The following is a 17,458-nucleotide window of genomic DNA, read 5'->3' on the forward strand; positions in this document are numbered from 1 at the left end:
TTGAAAATTACAATCTATAGAAATTCAAGTCTAATGCTAACAAGTATCTTCTCTCATCTTCTGAACCTTCCCACGCATGGTACTAAGTACTATAACTTGTAATTCCTTTTGTGATTTTGGTTCATAAAAAATAAAAATAACTCTTATCTTGTTTTGATTGCAAAATAAATGATAAACATTGCACCTCATAATCTGTTGTTCAATTTGATAACTACTGTGAGGGGTGGTCAAGAGGTACTAGAGCTACATATTTTTCCATCACTGGATAAACACGTCCAGACTTCTTGAAATAACACCTCAGTTGTGCAAAAAATCAGGATTCCTCTTTATTAATTACCTCATCAGTCTGAAGGTGAAAGGTTGGGAAAATAAGGTCAGTGCTGCAGATTTTCCAAGTCACACCTGATAGCAAGGTCCACCATGGTAGTAGCCTCATGAGCAGGAGCATTGCCAGCTAGAAGGCAGACACCTTTGGACAGCTTCCTCTATCTCTTTTTAATTTGATAGCCTCCCTTAACTTTCCCAGGGGGTTTCTGTTGTACACCCCAGTGATGCTATTACCTCTTGGAAGGTAATCTGTAATGATGCTATTACCTTTAGAATACCAGAATACTGACGACACCTCTTTGGAAGACCATTAAACCTTGGCTTTTGTTGGGGGCTATTGAAGAAGAATGTTTCTACTGTTTGCTCATTTGCTTTGTTTCTGTGTTATAGTAATTTGTTCAGCATTCATCCAAAACAACAATTCAGTCAAAAAAAAAAATAATAATAATAATTAACATTCTCTCTACAAAGCTCCAACAATTGTGTGGAATAGTCTTTCTTGTGGAGTTTTTGAGGAGGTGTCAACAATTTCAGAACCTATCAGGCTTCCACCTTAGCCATTGTGCAGGAACTCATGCATCATGGTGCAAACAGACATGGCTAATGTTCACCTCATTTTCTATAAAATGTATTCACACGTCTGTCTTCAAGGACTAGCTGTTAGACTTTAGTCACAATGGAAGGGTTTTTGGCTTAGATAGGTCTTCTTTCTCTTGGGTCAAGGGGGAAGCAAAACATCATGAATCTGTTTTGCTTCCCCCTTACCCGAACTGTCCTTTCCAATTTTTCAAAATCTCATATGGGCAGTTCTCCCCATATATAGCTTTAAACTCATCATGAATTTGTTTTGCTTCGTCTTGCAAAGGAAGAAATTTTATAACAGATCAGACCTAAACATTCTCCAGCATACCACCTCATCTCTTGCTGTATTCATGGCTCCAGTTCAGTAACTGATGGGTCTAGAATAACAAATAAATATCCATATCAGGCTTAGTAGTGTGTGTGTGTGTGTGTGTGTGTGTGTGTGTGTGTGTGTTTTATATATATATTTCTAGGTGAGATAAATACTTATTGACTGACCCTCGTACTTTTGTTTAACCAAGACTGTTTCATCTAAAAGTAAAAAGAAGATTCAACACCACATCAGCCTTTTGCATTGTGGCCTATACTCATTCTGATGCAATGTCAATTCCTAGGCCTCCTAAAAATGAACTTTAGACAAATATGTTATCATGTGAAGATGAAGAACAAATGGAAGGGTCTGACAAGGACAAAGAGTATATACTAACCCAAGAGAGTCAACCTTATTTATTATCCAAATGTAATTAAATGATCTGATTGGAGATTAAATTTTTCTAATAGTCAAGATGAACTCTTGGTTCCAGGTTACAGGGATGTAATGTGCTTGCACAACACACAACCATATTTGAATATTACAGTTATTTTTGGATTTAATACAATTTTTTTCAATGATAAGTGATTTCGCTTTCTGAAGTGATGCGGATGGCTTAACAGATACTCTTGAATAACCCTGAAGATCAAAGGCTTTTTACTGATGCCTCAGAACGTAGTTTAAGGTTGTACTATTGGATAAAGAAATACCTGTTACATAATGGAATTTCTACTCAAAAATGCAAAGATATAACTGGAAGATTTGTTATAATATGAAAGTTGTTGCAACTTGGTTTCACAAAATTTTGCTGTTTTTTGTATGAATGGGACAACAAGGAGTTCCCATTTTACTGTGCAAATTAATAATCTCTAACAGTGGAGAATCTTCTGGATCGGATATTCACCACCCACAACTAGTTTATAGAGAAAAGATTTTATTGTTCCCTCTTAATATCAAGTTAGCTTAATTAAAAACCTCATAAAAGTGCTGGTCCAGGTGTATAAAGAGCTGTAATATGAGCTTAAAAATTCATTACTACATTTGCATCTTGATTCCTAACCCCCCCCCAAAAAAAAAACTTGAGCGATGTCAGCAATAGATATGGAGAAAACTTTCATTAGAACATGTCTTTCATAGTAAAACAGTATAAAGATAAGTGAAGTCCAAACATGCTTTTCAATTATTACTAGATGTGGGAAGTTGGTGGGGAGTAACAAGCAGAAATCGGGGCTCAAATCTTATAAGCTGATAAAAGTTCATTTTTGTTAAAGCTTGTTAAATGATCTGTTCATAAACTATTAAAACAAATATACAAATTTTTTTAAAAAACCAAATGTCATAATAAAATTTTAAATTCATATTCACTAAAAAGACATATGGATAACATTTTATCATGAGGAAAAGAAGTGAAAATTTGTTGATGGTGTTATCCAGAAAAAGTCTGACATTCACTATTCCAGATAACTGATAAGATTGCCAGGTATCCGGTTTTGACCCAGACAGTTCAGTGTTTGAGCTAAATGTTTAAACAAACTAAGCAAATATCAGACATGTCAATGTCAGCTATTTTCAAATTAGTAAAGTTTTATTATCATTACATATATTTGTTAGTTTTATTTTAGTTACGTTCAGTTTACATTACAGTTTTTTCCCCCTCATGTTTTAATAAATTTTGTTACTGCTGTTGTTGTTAATGTAAAACTGTATTCTTTATTATTCTCACATAGCCAGAATAATACAGGTTTTTCAATTTCTACGGACAGATGAACATAACAGTTTATACAATGAATCTATATGAAGTAACTTTTTTTTTTTAATATACCTCTCAATTGTTTTAATGCAAAAGATTGCATTAAAACAATTGCATTAAAACTCACTGAATAAAAAAATTGATAAACACTGTGTGCAATTAAATTTAAATTACAAAGTTGTAGATTATTTTTATTTTGAATATAGTTTCAGTTTAGTTCCAATATATTTTAGAGTAGTATTTCTTACTATAATCTGCAAAATGATGAGTTTTTTTTTTTTTTTTGTGCGAAACTTTCCACATGTGCATCTGATATTTTTATTTTGAACCTACCTACTTTGAGGTAGTGATGCCAGTGTGTGAAACCAAAAGCTGCAGATATGAAACTGAGAGTTGTCCAGTTTTTCTGAAGAGATCACCCACAACCCTTATAACCAATGATGTACTCTCATTTCTGTATTCAAACAATTTCACAATTTAAATTAATGAAATACCTGAAAAGTCATAGAATATCCAAATTTTTTGATGGATCAAAATATCCTAAACATTTTCAAAAACAGTTTCTTATACTGTCGCAATTAATATTTGCTACATTCTTTTTAAACTTTCGAGCAGTTACATACAAAATTAACTTCTGAAATCCTACTGGTTCACCATACATTCTTTGGTGTAATTTCCAAGTACTTGAAAATTGCAGATTCAACCTTTCTCACTGCTGTCTTCTTTCTTTATTTCAAATTAGACTATCAAGATTACACTTACAGGATTATAATTAAGCAGGAAACTTCATCCCCTACCTCCATTAATTCCCAAAAAGTAATCTATAAATGTAAGCAGTGGTCCTTCAAACATACTTATTCTAATTGAAAAAAATTGACAAGTAGCACACAACATTTTCTTTTTTTATGTAGATCCATTTTTCCTTTTCATGCTGTACAGTGTTTCACTATGACGTTACTCTTCATGTAATAACTCATCAGAGAACCTTATTTTATTTTATACTAGCTGCTAATTTCCTAAAAACTAAGTAACCGATTCTATACATAGGTCATTCAACTTAATGGTTCCCACATACATTTTTTTTCAGTGAGAGTACTACCACTCATTCTCAATTCATTAAGCTGTAATAATTAATTTACTTAACTTCATCCTTTGAAACATGTACTTTTTTTAACAACTTCAATCAAAGTTTTTTGTACAACTGCTTTTAATGATTTTTTTTCCCCTAGTGTTTAAAATTGACTAAATCTAGCATAATCAATCATTATATATAAGCCACTTCATCTTTCATTAACAAGGATAAAATTGCAAAAAATAAGTAATAATGTTTAAGTTAAATTACTACAGACTGGTGATACTTTTCCAGGGCAATATTAAACTATTCATTTCTATACCTGTCAACTTTGAGAGACTGGGATCTGTAAAAAAAAAATTTTTAATACAAATCTTTTTCTCTGATAATTCATCATTCTTTCTTCCATTATTAATAATAACTACTTATGTGATGGGTGCATGAAATAAACAGGAAACTTATGAATGTTACTGTTTGTTTGTTATTTGGTTTTTAAGAGCATTAGCAACTAAGGCCATATTGCTCCGGGATATGCGGTGGTCATTCCCTGAATGACCTTTCCGCATCCTCCGTATTTGGTGGTGACAGGCTCGAACCCCGGTCTAATCAAGAAGCGTGTGCTACGCACTGCTGCTCCTTCCCACCTGGCTACGGAGGCGCCTATGAATGTTACTGTAAAAGTTTGAGTGATCCCAATTGGCATCTCTATTATCAAGTGCACGTGTGTGGGGGAGACACTGGTACTAACTATAAATCTACTTCCCTTTCTAACTTTAAAATAGGAAAACAAAAGCATGTGTCTTTAAATTCCTGAAAATAATGTTTCTTGCTTTCTGCTATCTTAGCACACTGTACATTTACTATCTTAGTTATTTGTATTTGAAGCAAATAATGCAATAACAGCAACCTCATTATTCACAATCACAAAAACATCAACCTGATGTGCTATCTAAGATATATAATCTACAAAAAAGTTGAAGAGAGCCATTTAACACTGGTTTTGAAGACCATATTTATAAAATATCACTCATAACTTTGGTAGGCCTGTATTTGAAAACACACACATACACACACACACACCAAAATCTGTAAGCCTTCAGAAAAATTATAAAAACAGACATTTTCCATAAATTTTATAGTAAAACCATAAAAGTTGGCAGATATGCATACCATAATCTGATGCAATTGCCCTTTACATATAAATTTTTTGAGGATGTGCAAACTACTTTTACAGTAGGCATTGTTAAGTACTATTAAGGCAATTTTATTGTTAAACAAAGCATTAATAGTTACACATACAGTAGCCTCATTCACTTTTTTTAAGCCTTAGCATTTGAATGCAAAGTTTAAAATTTCTTTTCAAAAAATAAAATTTAATGAACAGCAAATGGAGATGTTAACTATAAAGTGAGAGAGTATTTATAAGTATTTTCTGTTGTACAGAATAGAAATGATTTATTAATAATTTAATTTTTTCATCAAGTGTATTTATTAGGTCTAGTTCTGCATGAAGCTTTAAATATTCTTGTAACTTTCTTTCAAGAATACCTCTAATCAAAATTTTATAAAGGGTCTCTTCTTTAGGTGTAAGTAGTTCTTCAAAGGTATTGTCAAAATGTTTTCTGAAAGAAATATGCATAACAATAAATAACAAACTAACATTTAAAATTATAAAGATGTTTTGGTTATTTTTTTATATTTATGCATTACTAAACAACCATATAATAATATTCTTTTAACTTTAAATGGAGAAATTAAAACATTAAATCAAGGTACTGCACAGGAGTAGCAATAACTCCAGACAGTTACCACACAGTTGATAAGAGTAACTTATCAACTGTGTGGTACTACACTCAGAATATTGGAGAATGAAAAAGACCTGGGGATAATTGTGCAGTCAGACATAAAATTATCTGAGCAGTGCAGACATGCGGCCAGGACAACTCATGGGGTTTTGTCAATGATATACAGAAACTGTTCTAGTAGGGATAAGGAGGTGATTATCCTTTTGTATAAGGCCATGGTTAGGCCACATCTTGAGTACTGTATACAGGTCTGGAGGCCTCACTTTAGGAAGGCTGTAGATCTGCTGGAATGGGTGCAGAGAAAGGCAACCAGATTTTTGAAGGGAACAAAAGGGTGCTCTTACCTAGAAAGGCTTCAGTTCTGCAAATTGCAGCTTTAAATACTGAGGTATTTAAAGTCTTGAATGGATTGAGTAAGCTTAATGTTAATAGTATTCTTCTACTTGTTGAGAGTACACCCATGAGGGGCATAAATTCAAGTTAATAGGGAAGGATGGTTGCAGGACAGATGCGCAGAACTTTGCCTTCAGCCAGTGGATGGTTGATTGTTGGAACAGGTTTCCATCTGTTGTGGAAGTGGATGGGTTGAATAAATTCGAGGGGAAACTAAACAAATTCTTGGAGGGAAAACTCTTGGAGACAAATTAATAGTAGTAGTAGTAACGGCAAATGATGCTTTCTTGCATCATTTGCCATTACTACTACTATTAATATTAAATAATTAATTTTTTGTCATATGGCTTTCAATTTACAAGGTCTTGTATAATAAAAACTATTTTATTTGAAATATGCAATACAATTAAAATTAACATTGAAAATGACCAGGGAAAAAGATTTGAAATATCTATTTCTAATCAAGTGAAAACCATACACTATGCCAGGGGTGGCCAACAAGTCAATCGCGATCTACCAGTCGATTGTGGCTTTAATTTCGGTTGATCACGACGAATTTTAAATATATATAAAAAATAATTAGTCAAAAGCTAAATGTTATTACTATTATGTGCTCTAACTGCATACACTTTTACAAATCCGTTGAACTACATGACTACTCTTGTCAACACGCAGCCGCTAGGCTTGTCTAGTGCAAAATCACACAGTTACTTTGTGGAGAGCATAGTTTATGTGTTGAATTCTTATTTAGCTTACTTAATATTAATAACCAGACAGTACTTATACATTAATTTAATACCCTTTGATTTAAAATGAATACTAAGAAAAAACTCCGTAGCCGAGTGGTCAGGATTTATTTTGTATTTTGTCTAAGTAAACAGCCATGCACAGCAGTAGCAGAAGCAAAAATTTACATTTAATACTGCAGTCCCCAGTTGTAAAAATGCCGGTGATACTAGACAGGTGAAAACCTGTTTAATTTCTGGCAAAAGTTTCATGGGTTTTTGAATTCTATATGGAGTATGCCATATTTCCTTTTTTTCTTAATGGACTGCAAAACTTAGTATATGCAATTTTTAGTTTTTAATAAAAATTATTTAAAAATTGCTGTTTTTTTACGTCATTTATTTTAAAAAATTATTAACTCTGCCAAAAATTTGAAATATTAATCTCTTCCATTTATCATTTTTAAAAAAAACATGAGTAGACTGTGGTTCAAGCCCGAGTGCTAAATATGGTCGATCTGCCAATCCGCAGTGGACCAGCATGGCAGATTATGGTCCATTTTCTTCAGCATGAATTGTTGAGGAGGCTTCCATCCTGCAGTGGGTTGATAATGGCTGCAGTATACCTTTTTATTTGACTATTTTCCTGGATAGACTTTTTTTTTTTTTTTTTTATATTTGGGCTGAAATTTTTAAATCTGACATTAAAATTTTATTAAGTATTACCACTTAGACTTTACGATTTCTAAATTAAAATTTTGCCTAATCAGCTGTGTTTTTCTTAATGGAAAATAAAAAGAAATACGTTTTATTTATTTTATTTTGAAAAAAGTTAAAAAACCAAAACACACAATAGTTGTAAATGATGTTTGCTCTTCAGTATGCGCATTTAGCTGAGAAGAATGAGGGCAGTTTGTGTCATGTGCTCCCTCATGCTACAACCACTGTTTATTTTTTAAAATTGAAACAAAATCAGTTTAAGTTCATCTTAAAAGTTGCAGTGATGATGTTTTTAGACTAAACCAAAAGTGCCTTTTAATTGAAATCCTCTTCCACACAGTATCTATACATAGTATATAGATATTTGTATACATCTGTATGGAACCTATTCATTTAGGAAACTGAACATAATAAACTTAAAACTGGAATGCATCCTAATTTTATGTTCATTCTATAGTTTCCAATGTAAAATTGCTGCAAGCAGAAATTTTACCATTTTAATTTATATACTGAGATTGACTGGGAAAAAGATTGTAAAAAATTTTATCTCTACTTTCAATAAATCTAATTTAAAACTTATCATGTGGAAAAGGGTAATTCATATTTTCTTTAAAGATAATTTAATGATATTAACACAGTGTTCTTCTCAAACATTGTCGGTAGGTATATAAATTGAGAGCTTTAGGCAGTAATTTATTATGAAAATGTTTTATTTAGAACTTTGGTGTTTCAATGGATCCCTCAAAATAACCGGATCATTTTAATGAACAGGCTCTGTACTTCATAAATTTTACCTAATGTAAAATTAAAAAATTCACATATTCCTAATGCACATATTTAGCTTATTTATTCACTTGGCAGCATGGCCATCAGCACTGCATAACTACACCAAGTACAGTAAACTCTCGATTTTCTGGGATAGATGGTGTAAAAAAAATTCCCGGATAATCGATTTCCCGGTTAAACAAAAATACGTTAAGTCCCCGACATACGTAAGAGATATGTTCCAGGACTTCTTATGTAAGTCGAGTTTTATGTAACTCGGGATTGACTAATAAAATATTGCTACTATATCCCTGATATGCCAAAATTATAAAAACCATGTAATATCCTCAGAAGAACGAAGAAAAATAGTTATATTTTTAATTAGTTCAATTAAAAACTTTATCTGGGGACAGCAGTGAAGTAGCCGGAGTGGCACATAAGAAAAGAAAATTTAAAAGGAAGAAAAAATGCATGTTATTGTACTGTAAAAACTGGTATGTATTTCATAGCCTTGGTTATTATAGTTGATTTCATTGGTGCCGATCCCTTCAACGCTTCTTGTATTCTGTTTTTCTCCTTTATTGTGTTCACCGATACCATTAATAAATCTGAATTCCGTACAATACTTGTTAATGTTCGACCATTTTCATACATCCTTATTATTTCAATATTCTGATCCAACTCGATCGCTTTCCTTTTCTTGATAGATTTACTAATACTGCTGTCACTTATTCTCTTAGTCGGCACCAGGATAACGGTCAAAATGAAATTTTCTGTAAAGAACTTCACAGGGGTTAGGTGAAAACTCAACATTATCACCCAACATGAGCTCACGTTTTACTAAAGCACATTTCTGGAGGTCACTGCCATAAAACAATAAAAACAATTAGCATTAGCAAAGGCACATGATGCAAGAAAGAAAGCTTATATAGCATCAGCCAAAAAAAAAAAAAAAAAAAAAAAACCTTTATTTCACAAATCCAATCGCTCCAAATGTTTATCAAGTTCTGCCTTGAATCTATTTAAGCTATCAACTTCTACAACGACAGATGGAAATTTGTTCCAGCAATCAACCACCTGCTGGCTAAAGGCAAACTTTCGCACATCTATCCTACAACCGTCTTTCCTCAAATTGAATTTATGCCCTCTCAGGTGATTATTCTGAGCAGGAGGAAGAATCCCATCAACATTGAGCATGCTCAAACCATTCAAGGCTTTATACACCACAATCAGATCACCTCGCAGGTGCCTAGTCTCCAGACACAGTAATTTGCAAAACTTAAGCCTTTCTTCGTAAGAGCAACCCTTTGTTCCATTCACTAATCTTGTTGCCCTTCTCTGTACTCGTTCCAACAGCTCTACATCCTTCTTAAAATGAGGCTTCCAGACCTGTATAGAGTACTCAAGATGTGGTCTGACCATTGCCTTATACAAGCGGATAATTACCTTCTTATCTCAGCCAGAAAAATTCCTGTATATCATTGACAAGACACCGCGAGCTACTCTTGCAGACCGTCTGCACTGCTCAGAAAACTTCATATCTGCCTGCACAATTACCCCCCAGGTCCTTTTCATTCTCTACTACTGTCAGTGTGGTACCACAGAGTTGATACATTACTCTGGGATTACTGCTTCCCATATGTAATAGTTTACATTTGTCAATGTTAAACTTCATTTGCCACCTCTCAGCCCATCTGCTCAACTTTCCTAGATCCTGTTACAGCAGTGTACTGTCATTAGTGTCATTAACAACCCTGCCAACCTTCATCTCATCTGCAAATATGGACATTAAGCCTGATATACCATCATCAATATCATTTATAAATACAGAAAACAATAATGAACCCAACGCTGAATCCTGAGGGACTCCACTAATAACATTAGTCCACAAAGAGCAGTGTCCTTTGATTACTACTCTCTGTCTTCTCCCACTCAACCATCCCTTTATCCATAGCAGCAATTTGCCTCCAGTGCCCCACTGCTCCAATTTGTGCAACAGTCTTCCATGTGCAACAGTATCAAAGGCCTTTCTAAGATCCAAATATATGATATCAGAGTTATTCTTTCCATCCAGTTCCTTTATGACTACATCATAGTATCCAATCAAATCAGTCAGACAAGCCTTCTCCTTAACAAGCCCATGCTGTGTCTGAGCTATAACTGAAGTCTTGTCTAGATGATCCTGCAATGCTTCTTTAACCAGTGCCTCCATTAATTTCCCTGGAACAGAAGTTAAACTAACAGGTCTGTAATTACCTGTCTCCCTTTGATCCTTCTTTGTGGATTGGGGGTCACATTTGCACATCTGCAGTCCACGGGTACCTCCCCTGAGTCCAGGGAAGCTCTCATAATTATGGCTAAGAGTTTGCTTATTTCCTTTGCCGCCTCCTTTAATATAACTGGATAAATTCCATCCACCCCAGGTGCCTTTCTTATGTTTATCTTCAATTTCTTCTCCACTTTACTCTTAGTTATTACAAGATTATTTAGCATACTGCCAGAGTTGAATACACCTCTGGCATTCCCCTTCCTCCGTTCGTTCCAAGTACCTGTCCAGCTCAGCCTTAAATTTATTTAGGCTATCAACTTACACAACAAAGGATGGAAATCTGTTCCACCAACCAACCACCAGCTGGCTAAAGGCAAACTTCAGCACATCTATCCTACATCTGTCTTTCCTCAATTTGAATTTATGCTCTCTCAAATGATTATTCTGAGCAAGAGGAAGAATTCTATCAGCATTGAGCATGCTCAAACCATTCAAGGCTTTATACACCTCAATCAGATCACCTCACAGGTGCCTAGTCCCCAGACACTGTAATTTGCAAAATTTAAGCCTTTCTTCGTAAGAGCAACCCTTTGTTCCATTGACTAATCTTGATGCCCTTCTCTGTACTCGTTCCAACAGCTTTACATCCTTCTTAAAATGAGGCCTCCAGACCTGTATACAGTAGTCAAAGTGTGGCCTGACCATTGCCTTATATAAGGGGATAATCACCTTCTTATCGCTGCTAGAAAAATTCCTGTATATCATTGACAAGACACTACAAGCTACTCTTGCAGACCATCTGCACTGCTCAGAAACTTTCATATCTGCCTGCACAATTACCTCCAGGTCCTTTTCGTTCTCTACCACTGTCTGTGTACAGTGGTACTGTGTACAGTTTCGTTCTCTATCACTGTCTGGGGTTTCTGCTTCCCATATGTAGTACTTTACATTTGTCAATGTTAAACTTCATTTGCCACCTCTCAGCCCATCTGCTCAACTTTTCTAGATCCTGTTGCAGCAGCATACTGTCATTAGTGTCCTTAACAACCCTGCCAACCTTCGTATCTTCTGCAAACTTGAACATTAAACTTAATATACCATCATTGATATCATTGATGAATACAGAAAACAACAATGGACTCAACACTGAACCCTGGTGGACTCCACTAATAACATTAGTCCACAAAGAGCGGTGTCCATTGTTTACCACTCTCTGTCTTCTCCCACTCAACCATCTCTATATCCATAGCAGCCATTTGCCTCTAATGCCACTACACCAGTATCAAAAGCCTTCCTAAGATCCAAATATATGATATCAAAATTTTTCTTTGCATCCAGTTACTTTGTGACTACATCGTAGTATCCAATCAAATTAGTCAGACAAGACTTCCACTTAACAAGCCCATGCTGTGTCTGAGCTATAACTGAAGTCTTGTCTAGATGATCCTGCAATGCTTCTTTAACCAGTGCCTCCATTAATTTTCCTGGAATGGTAGTTAAACTAACAGGTCTATAATTACTTGTGTTGCCCTTTGATCCTCCTTTATGAATTGGGGTCACATTTGCACATCTCCAGTCCATGGGTACCTCTCCGAGTCCAAAGAAGCTCTCATAATTATGGCTAAGGGTTTGCATACTTCCTTTGCTGCATCCTTTAATATAACTGGATAGATCCCGTCCACCCCGGGTGCCTTTTTTATGTTTATCTTCAACAATTTCTCCTCCACTTTCCTCTCAATTTGCACCTTCTAGGTTACTGGCCTTTTCTGTTAGTGCAATTCATTATAAATGGGTAGTAAACTTGATCTTATTGCATTTGCAATAAGATCAAGTTTACTACCCATTTATACCGATAGTACCGATAACTGGAATTCTGTGGTTTTTTACTTTATTATGGTGAAATGTGTGTCCCCTTCACTGAAATCTTCAGTCATATAAAAAATATATAAATAACGTAATGTAAGTCTGAAGCTACATAAGTCAGGGACTTACTGTATCGAAAAATGTTCAGCAACCTACGTAAAAAGTATGGTGATAGTTAAAAAACTTACCAAGCACTACTCGAGTGTCCAATACGATGCTTCCCTTTATTTTTTACGATGTCCATGTTAAATCTAATAGCTTCCTTTATTTTTTACAAGGTCGCGTATGGTTTAGTCACCAACATTATAATGGTTCATTAGAGATTTAACGGATGCACCATTTTCAAACTTTTGAATAATTTCAAGTTTTTGTTTACATTGTAATTGAAAGCACAACCCTTGCATTTGCCCATCATTTTCGCGATTTCTAAACAAAAAAAAAAAAAAATAGTTACTATAAAAAAAAAATTTCGACATCCCTGACATAAATAATGAAACCAATTGTCATTTTGTGGTGCTATGGAACACAACAATCGACACGACACACTAAAACAAACTAAATATTTGGTCTTTTCTTTTCTTTCTTTTTTTTTGAGTGGCGGATGTAAAGACAGTGGGGGGGGGTTGCAAGCTAATAAGTACACTAATCCCTCAATGATGACTTATAACGCTGCTTCTTGTTGCTCCTATTCTGGTTTGTTTTGTTTTTTTTTTAATTTGGAGAGCCTTGAAGTGTCCCAGCTAATACAATTATAATGTTGGCAATCACATGATCAACAGCATTTCTTCTTTCCATAAATAAGAGCAGGAAATTTATTCATTAATCCAAACCATTCTGTGACCTCCGCTTACTGTTCATCAATTAAAACATAGATGAAAATAAAGCAATGCATAAAATATAAAAAAATAATAATAATCCTTATACTACAAGCACACTTCCACTGAAGAAAGATACTAGATGCCCTCTAGACATTTCTTTGTATTCAGCGACAGGTCAATGTGGCAGCCCACTTAGCATGATGCATTGCTGCCTGCTACTCATTTGGAGAGGTCTGGGTTTGATTCCCATCAACATCTGGAGGAATTTCTAAAGTTCTCTTCATTCAAGGCTGTAGTTAGCTGATCTCAGGTGGAGAATTTCTCTTGTTCATTATTATGGTTTTTTCAGCATGCACAACATTCAAACTGGCTTGTCAAAATGCACTTCTACAGACATAACACATTTATGGTTATGCTTGCATGCCTGGGGCCATTAATACCAATATTTTTAAACTGCCTCTCAATGGGTGGTGGTGGTGGTGCCATAAGGAAGACTACTATATTAGACAAAAAGAAACCATCACCAATATTAACAAAAAAAATCATTTGCGAACGTGTCATAAACCTAATCTAGGAATCACTAGGTTGTTTGCTACTAAAATCTACCAGATATATTCATAAAGTAGCAAAAAAATTAACTTCTGTCATAGTATACATTCCATATAACATTATGTGGTGCAGCCACTCATATCTCATGGTATGAAACCTAGGTTTGCGTACACAACTGTAACTGCCAGATTCTAAAAGAGGCGCGCCTCCATAGCCAGGTGGGAAGGAGCAGCAGTGCGTAGCACACGCTTCTTGATTAGACCGGGGTTCGAGCCCATCACCACCAAATACAGAGGATGCAGAAAGGTCAGGGAATGACCACCGCATATTCCCAGAGCAATATGGCCTTAGTTGCTAATGCTCCTAAAAACCAAATAACAAACAAACATTCTACCAGAGCAGAGACATTCCTTCATACAAATGAACCGTGCATGTCATCTCAAGAGAGAACTGTGGTATACGGCCAGTGCCACATCTACAATACTTAGAACAAAGATGTAAGAAAACAAAAAACAAAACCCTACAATTATGCAAAGATCACTGACAATGGGCTAAAAATAACTGAAATAGATGCTGTGTTCAAACGCGCCAAGCCTCACATTTTCCTATAGAAAATAACAGTGCAATTTATTTTCTGGCTTAAAAATCCAATCTGCTAATAGTCAACAACCTTTCGCATGAGCAAAAAGAACCGTTCATCAATGAAAATTAGTCAAAAATTAAAATAAAAAGAGTCAATAATGAAATGGTACAAATAGTTCAAACAGACAGGTAATATTTTGCTGATAAAACAAACAGCACTTTCTTAACTAGTTGTTTAAAATGGGTGTGAACATGTGGATATCATCAAAACATTGAAAAAACTGATCACTAAAGCATTACTTTTTATGTTTTTGTTTGTATGCAGTGGATATATAACTAAAAAAAAAAAAGGGTAAACTGCAGCCATTATCAACCCACTGCAGGATGAAAGCATCCTCAACATTTCATGTTGAGGGAAAATGGACCATAATCTGCCACACTGGTCCAGTGCAGGTTGGCAGACTGACCATATTTAGTAGTCAGGGGCTTGGATCCCAGTCTACTCAAGGAGCGTGTGCTACTGCACTCCTGCTCCTGACCACTCGGCTATGGAGGCCTTATATATAACTATATAACTATCTCTGACCAAAATAATAATTTTGGCCAGGAACAGTTACAAAGTGGAATCAGTGAAATTGTACAAATTCTATCTTAAAATACACTTCCAATGACAAAACAATATTAGGTCATTAATACAGATATTTATAATAAAATATAATCATTATATATACTCAAATTAGCAAAGTTACCATATATTCCTGAGTCAACCTTTGAAGCGCTAAAAAATCATGGAAAATTTTAAGGTCAACTTATACCAATGTACAAGCAGGCCCGGCAACTAAGAATGTGCAAGTGAGGCACTTGCCACAGGTGCTGCCTAAAAAATAGGCACCACGGCGTTAATAAAATATGTTTTACATTTAACATTCAATATCAAATTTTTACTTTCTCTTTACCCCAAATACAAAATATCTTTACTTATTTATTGTACTGTTAGGTTTTCACTATCTACAATTATACAAATATACCACAGTGATAGGTATAGCAACCCATAATCCCTTAATGATGTGGAATGTGGAATTGTTGAGGAATTATTAATAAACTATTTTGTGAAGTGCTTTCTTTTAATGGGTCTGCAGAGTGCAGATGCAAGTAAATTTGCAAGGGCTTTTTTAAGTCATCAGTAATTTTATCCAGGTTAACCGCACAAACCGAAATGCTAGATGCGCTACTGAATATATATGCATGTTAAGATACAATATGAATTAGGCGCTGTTATACGGTTTTGCCTCAGGCACAACAAATGCTAGCATCAACCTTGTGTACAAGTTGACCAAATATACATTGTTGTGCACCTTTTAAGACCCAAGAATTTGTTCATCTTCTTCACAAGGTGGAAACAGTTCACAGAATTCATTGAGTTGTTTTCAGATTTACTTTGAGTGAATCTTTTACTTTCAGATTTACAAGAGTTCACTTGAAAAATGAACTTTTAAGATCACTGGTTTTTCTTATAGTAAACATTCTTCCATACTGAGACACTTTTTACAGAGAAACTGATTTTCAGTACAGTACTAAACAGACAAAAGGAACAGCTCACTAATACAATCAGAGCTTCCCATGTACACATATAAAATCAATAAAAGCAATGTCACATCGACACCTATGCCTGTTGTTTTGGTTTCATGACCTTATACACAAGGGAATAGGGAGTATGTTACCACTCTCTTTATAGTTTGCTGTATAGTTCTAAAGAAAGAGTAGAAATAACTAAATTAAAAAGTAAACAGTAGCTCTTAATGCATATATTTTACAGTGGTACATCATTATGTAAGAAGTAAAAGGATGAATGTAAAAAAAAAGGCAAACTCTTAATATAAACTATAATATATGCTAATTACAGTTTATATTAAGAGTGCTTTGAAGTGAGCAGGCTAATTTTGCAAAAAGTAAAACTGGAAATGCATTTGCTAGTCACAATAAATCATTCAAAAGAATTAAATTATGAATAAATCTACCAAACCCTCTATGCAGACACATTCAAAAAAATAAAAATAAAAATAAATCTGTATATTAGAAATAAAAACTTACTGATCTGATACTAGAAATTTTAATGCAAATTTCAGATTCCAAGTTAATCCTTCTATGCTACATCCCATATTTCTGAAACAAAAACAGGCATAGATATCAAAATATGGGTATCTGAATTAAATATAAATAGCAATATAAAAATTGGGTTCAAATCTAAATTTGATTTCTTATACTTACTGTAAGAAATGTGGTCAAGGTGTGTAAAATATGTTTTACTTATAGCAAGAATGTGTGTGTGTGTGTGTGTGTGTGTGTGTGTGTGTGTGTGTGTGTGTGTGTGTGTGTGTGTGTGTGTGTGTGTGTGTGTGTGTGTGTGTGTGTGTGCATGCAATTTAATTCATAATTAAGTTAAGTACATTTTACGTTATATTCTGGTTATCAAGGTATATGACTCAATTACTACTAATGTGATATTTTATTGTTTAGCTTTAACAACCACAGCTTAACCACTAGATGTATGCTCATTTATAGAACCTGACATCTCAGTTCATCTTTCATCTTGTTTTAAGGTAACTCAGAATCAGCTTGCTTAAGATTGGGATGCTGGGCTGAACAAGGTTATGCTAATACAGGTGTTTCTCACAATTCCCAAAATGCAGATAGTGCAAAATTATTCAAAATTATTTAAATATTCAAAATTATTCACAGTTGGCATTGGCACCTCATAGTTCTATATACGTTAACCACCAAACAATGTAGAAGACTTAGACTATTACATTGTCAAAACTGGACTTGACTGTGAGTACAATCAAATCTATGTGAAACTCTTTCTTGTACATATGCCACATCCAATGCATCAATCTTATGTGTGGTCTATGTAGACTATTTCATCACTCC

General features: G+C 34.4%; 1 protein-coding gene across 1 annotated transcript in view; it reads right to left on the bottom strand.

Annotated features, from left to right (window-relative positions):
- Positions 1-5,437: 5,437 nt before the first annotated feature.
- LOC150081524 (SET domain-containing protein 4) overlaps positions 5,438-17,458 on the bottom strand; it is a 65,532-nt gene continuing 53,511 nt past the window's right edge. The window contains exons 7-8 of the mRNA XM_090380235.1: positions 16,622-16,693; positions 5,438-5,663 (exon numbers count right to left, since the gene is read on the bottom strand). Coding sequence (XP_090236361.1) covers positions 5,438-5,663; positions 16,622-16,693 — 298 coding nt within the window. The remainder of the gene's footprint in view (positions 5,664-16,621; positions 16,694-17,458) is intronic.

The sequence above is a fragment of the Mastigoproctus giganteus genome, chromosome 8 (genome assembly GCF_048544385.1).
Source record: "Mastigoproctus giganteus isolate SK-2022 chromosome 8, ASM4854438v1, whole genome shotgun sequence".
Classification (NCBI taxonomy): Eukaryota; Metazoa; Arthropoda; class Arachnida; order Uropygi; family Thelyphonidae; genus Mastigoproctus; species Mastigoproctus giganteus.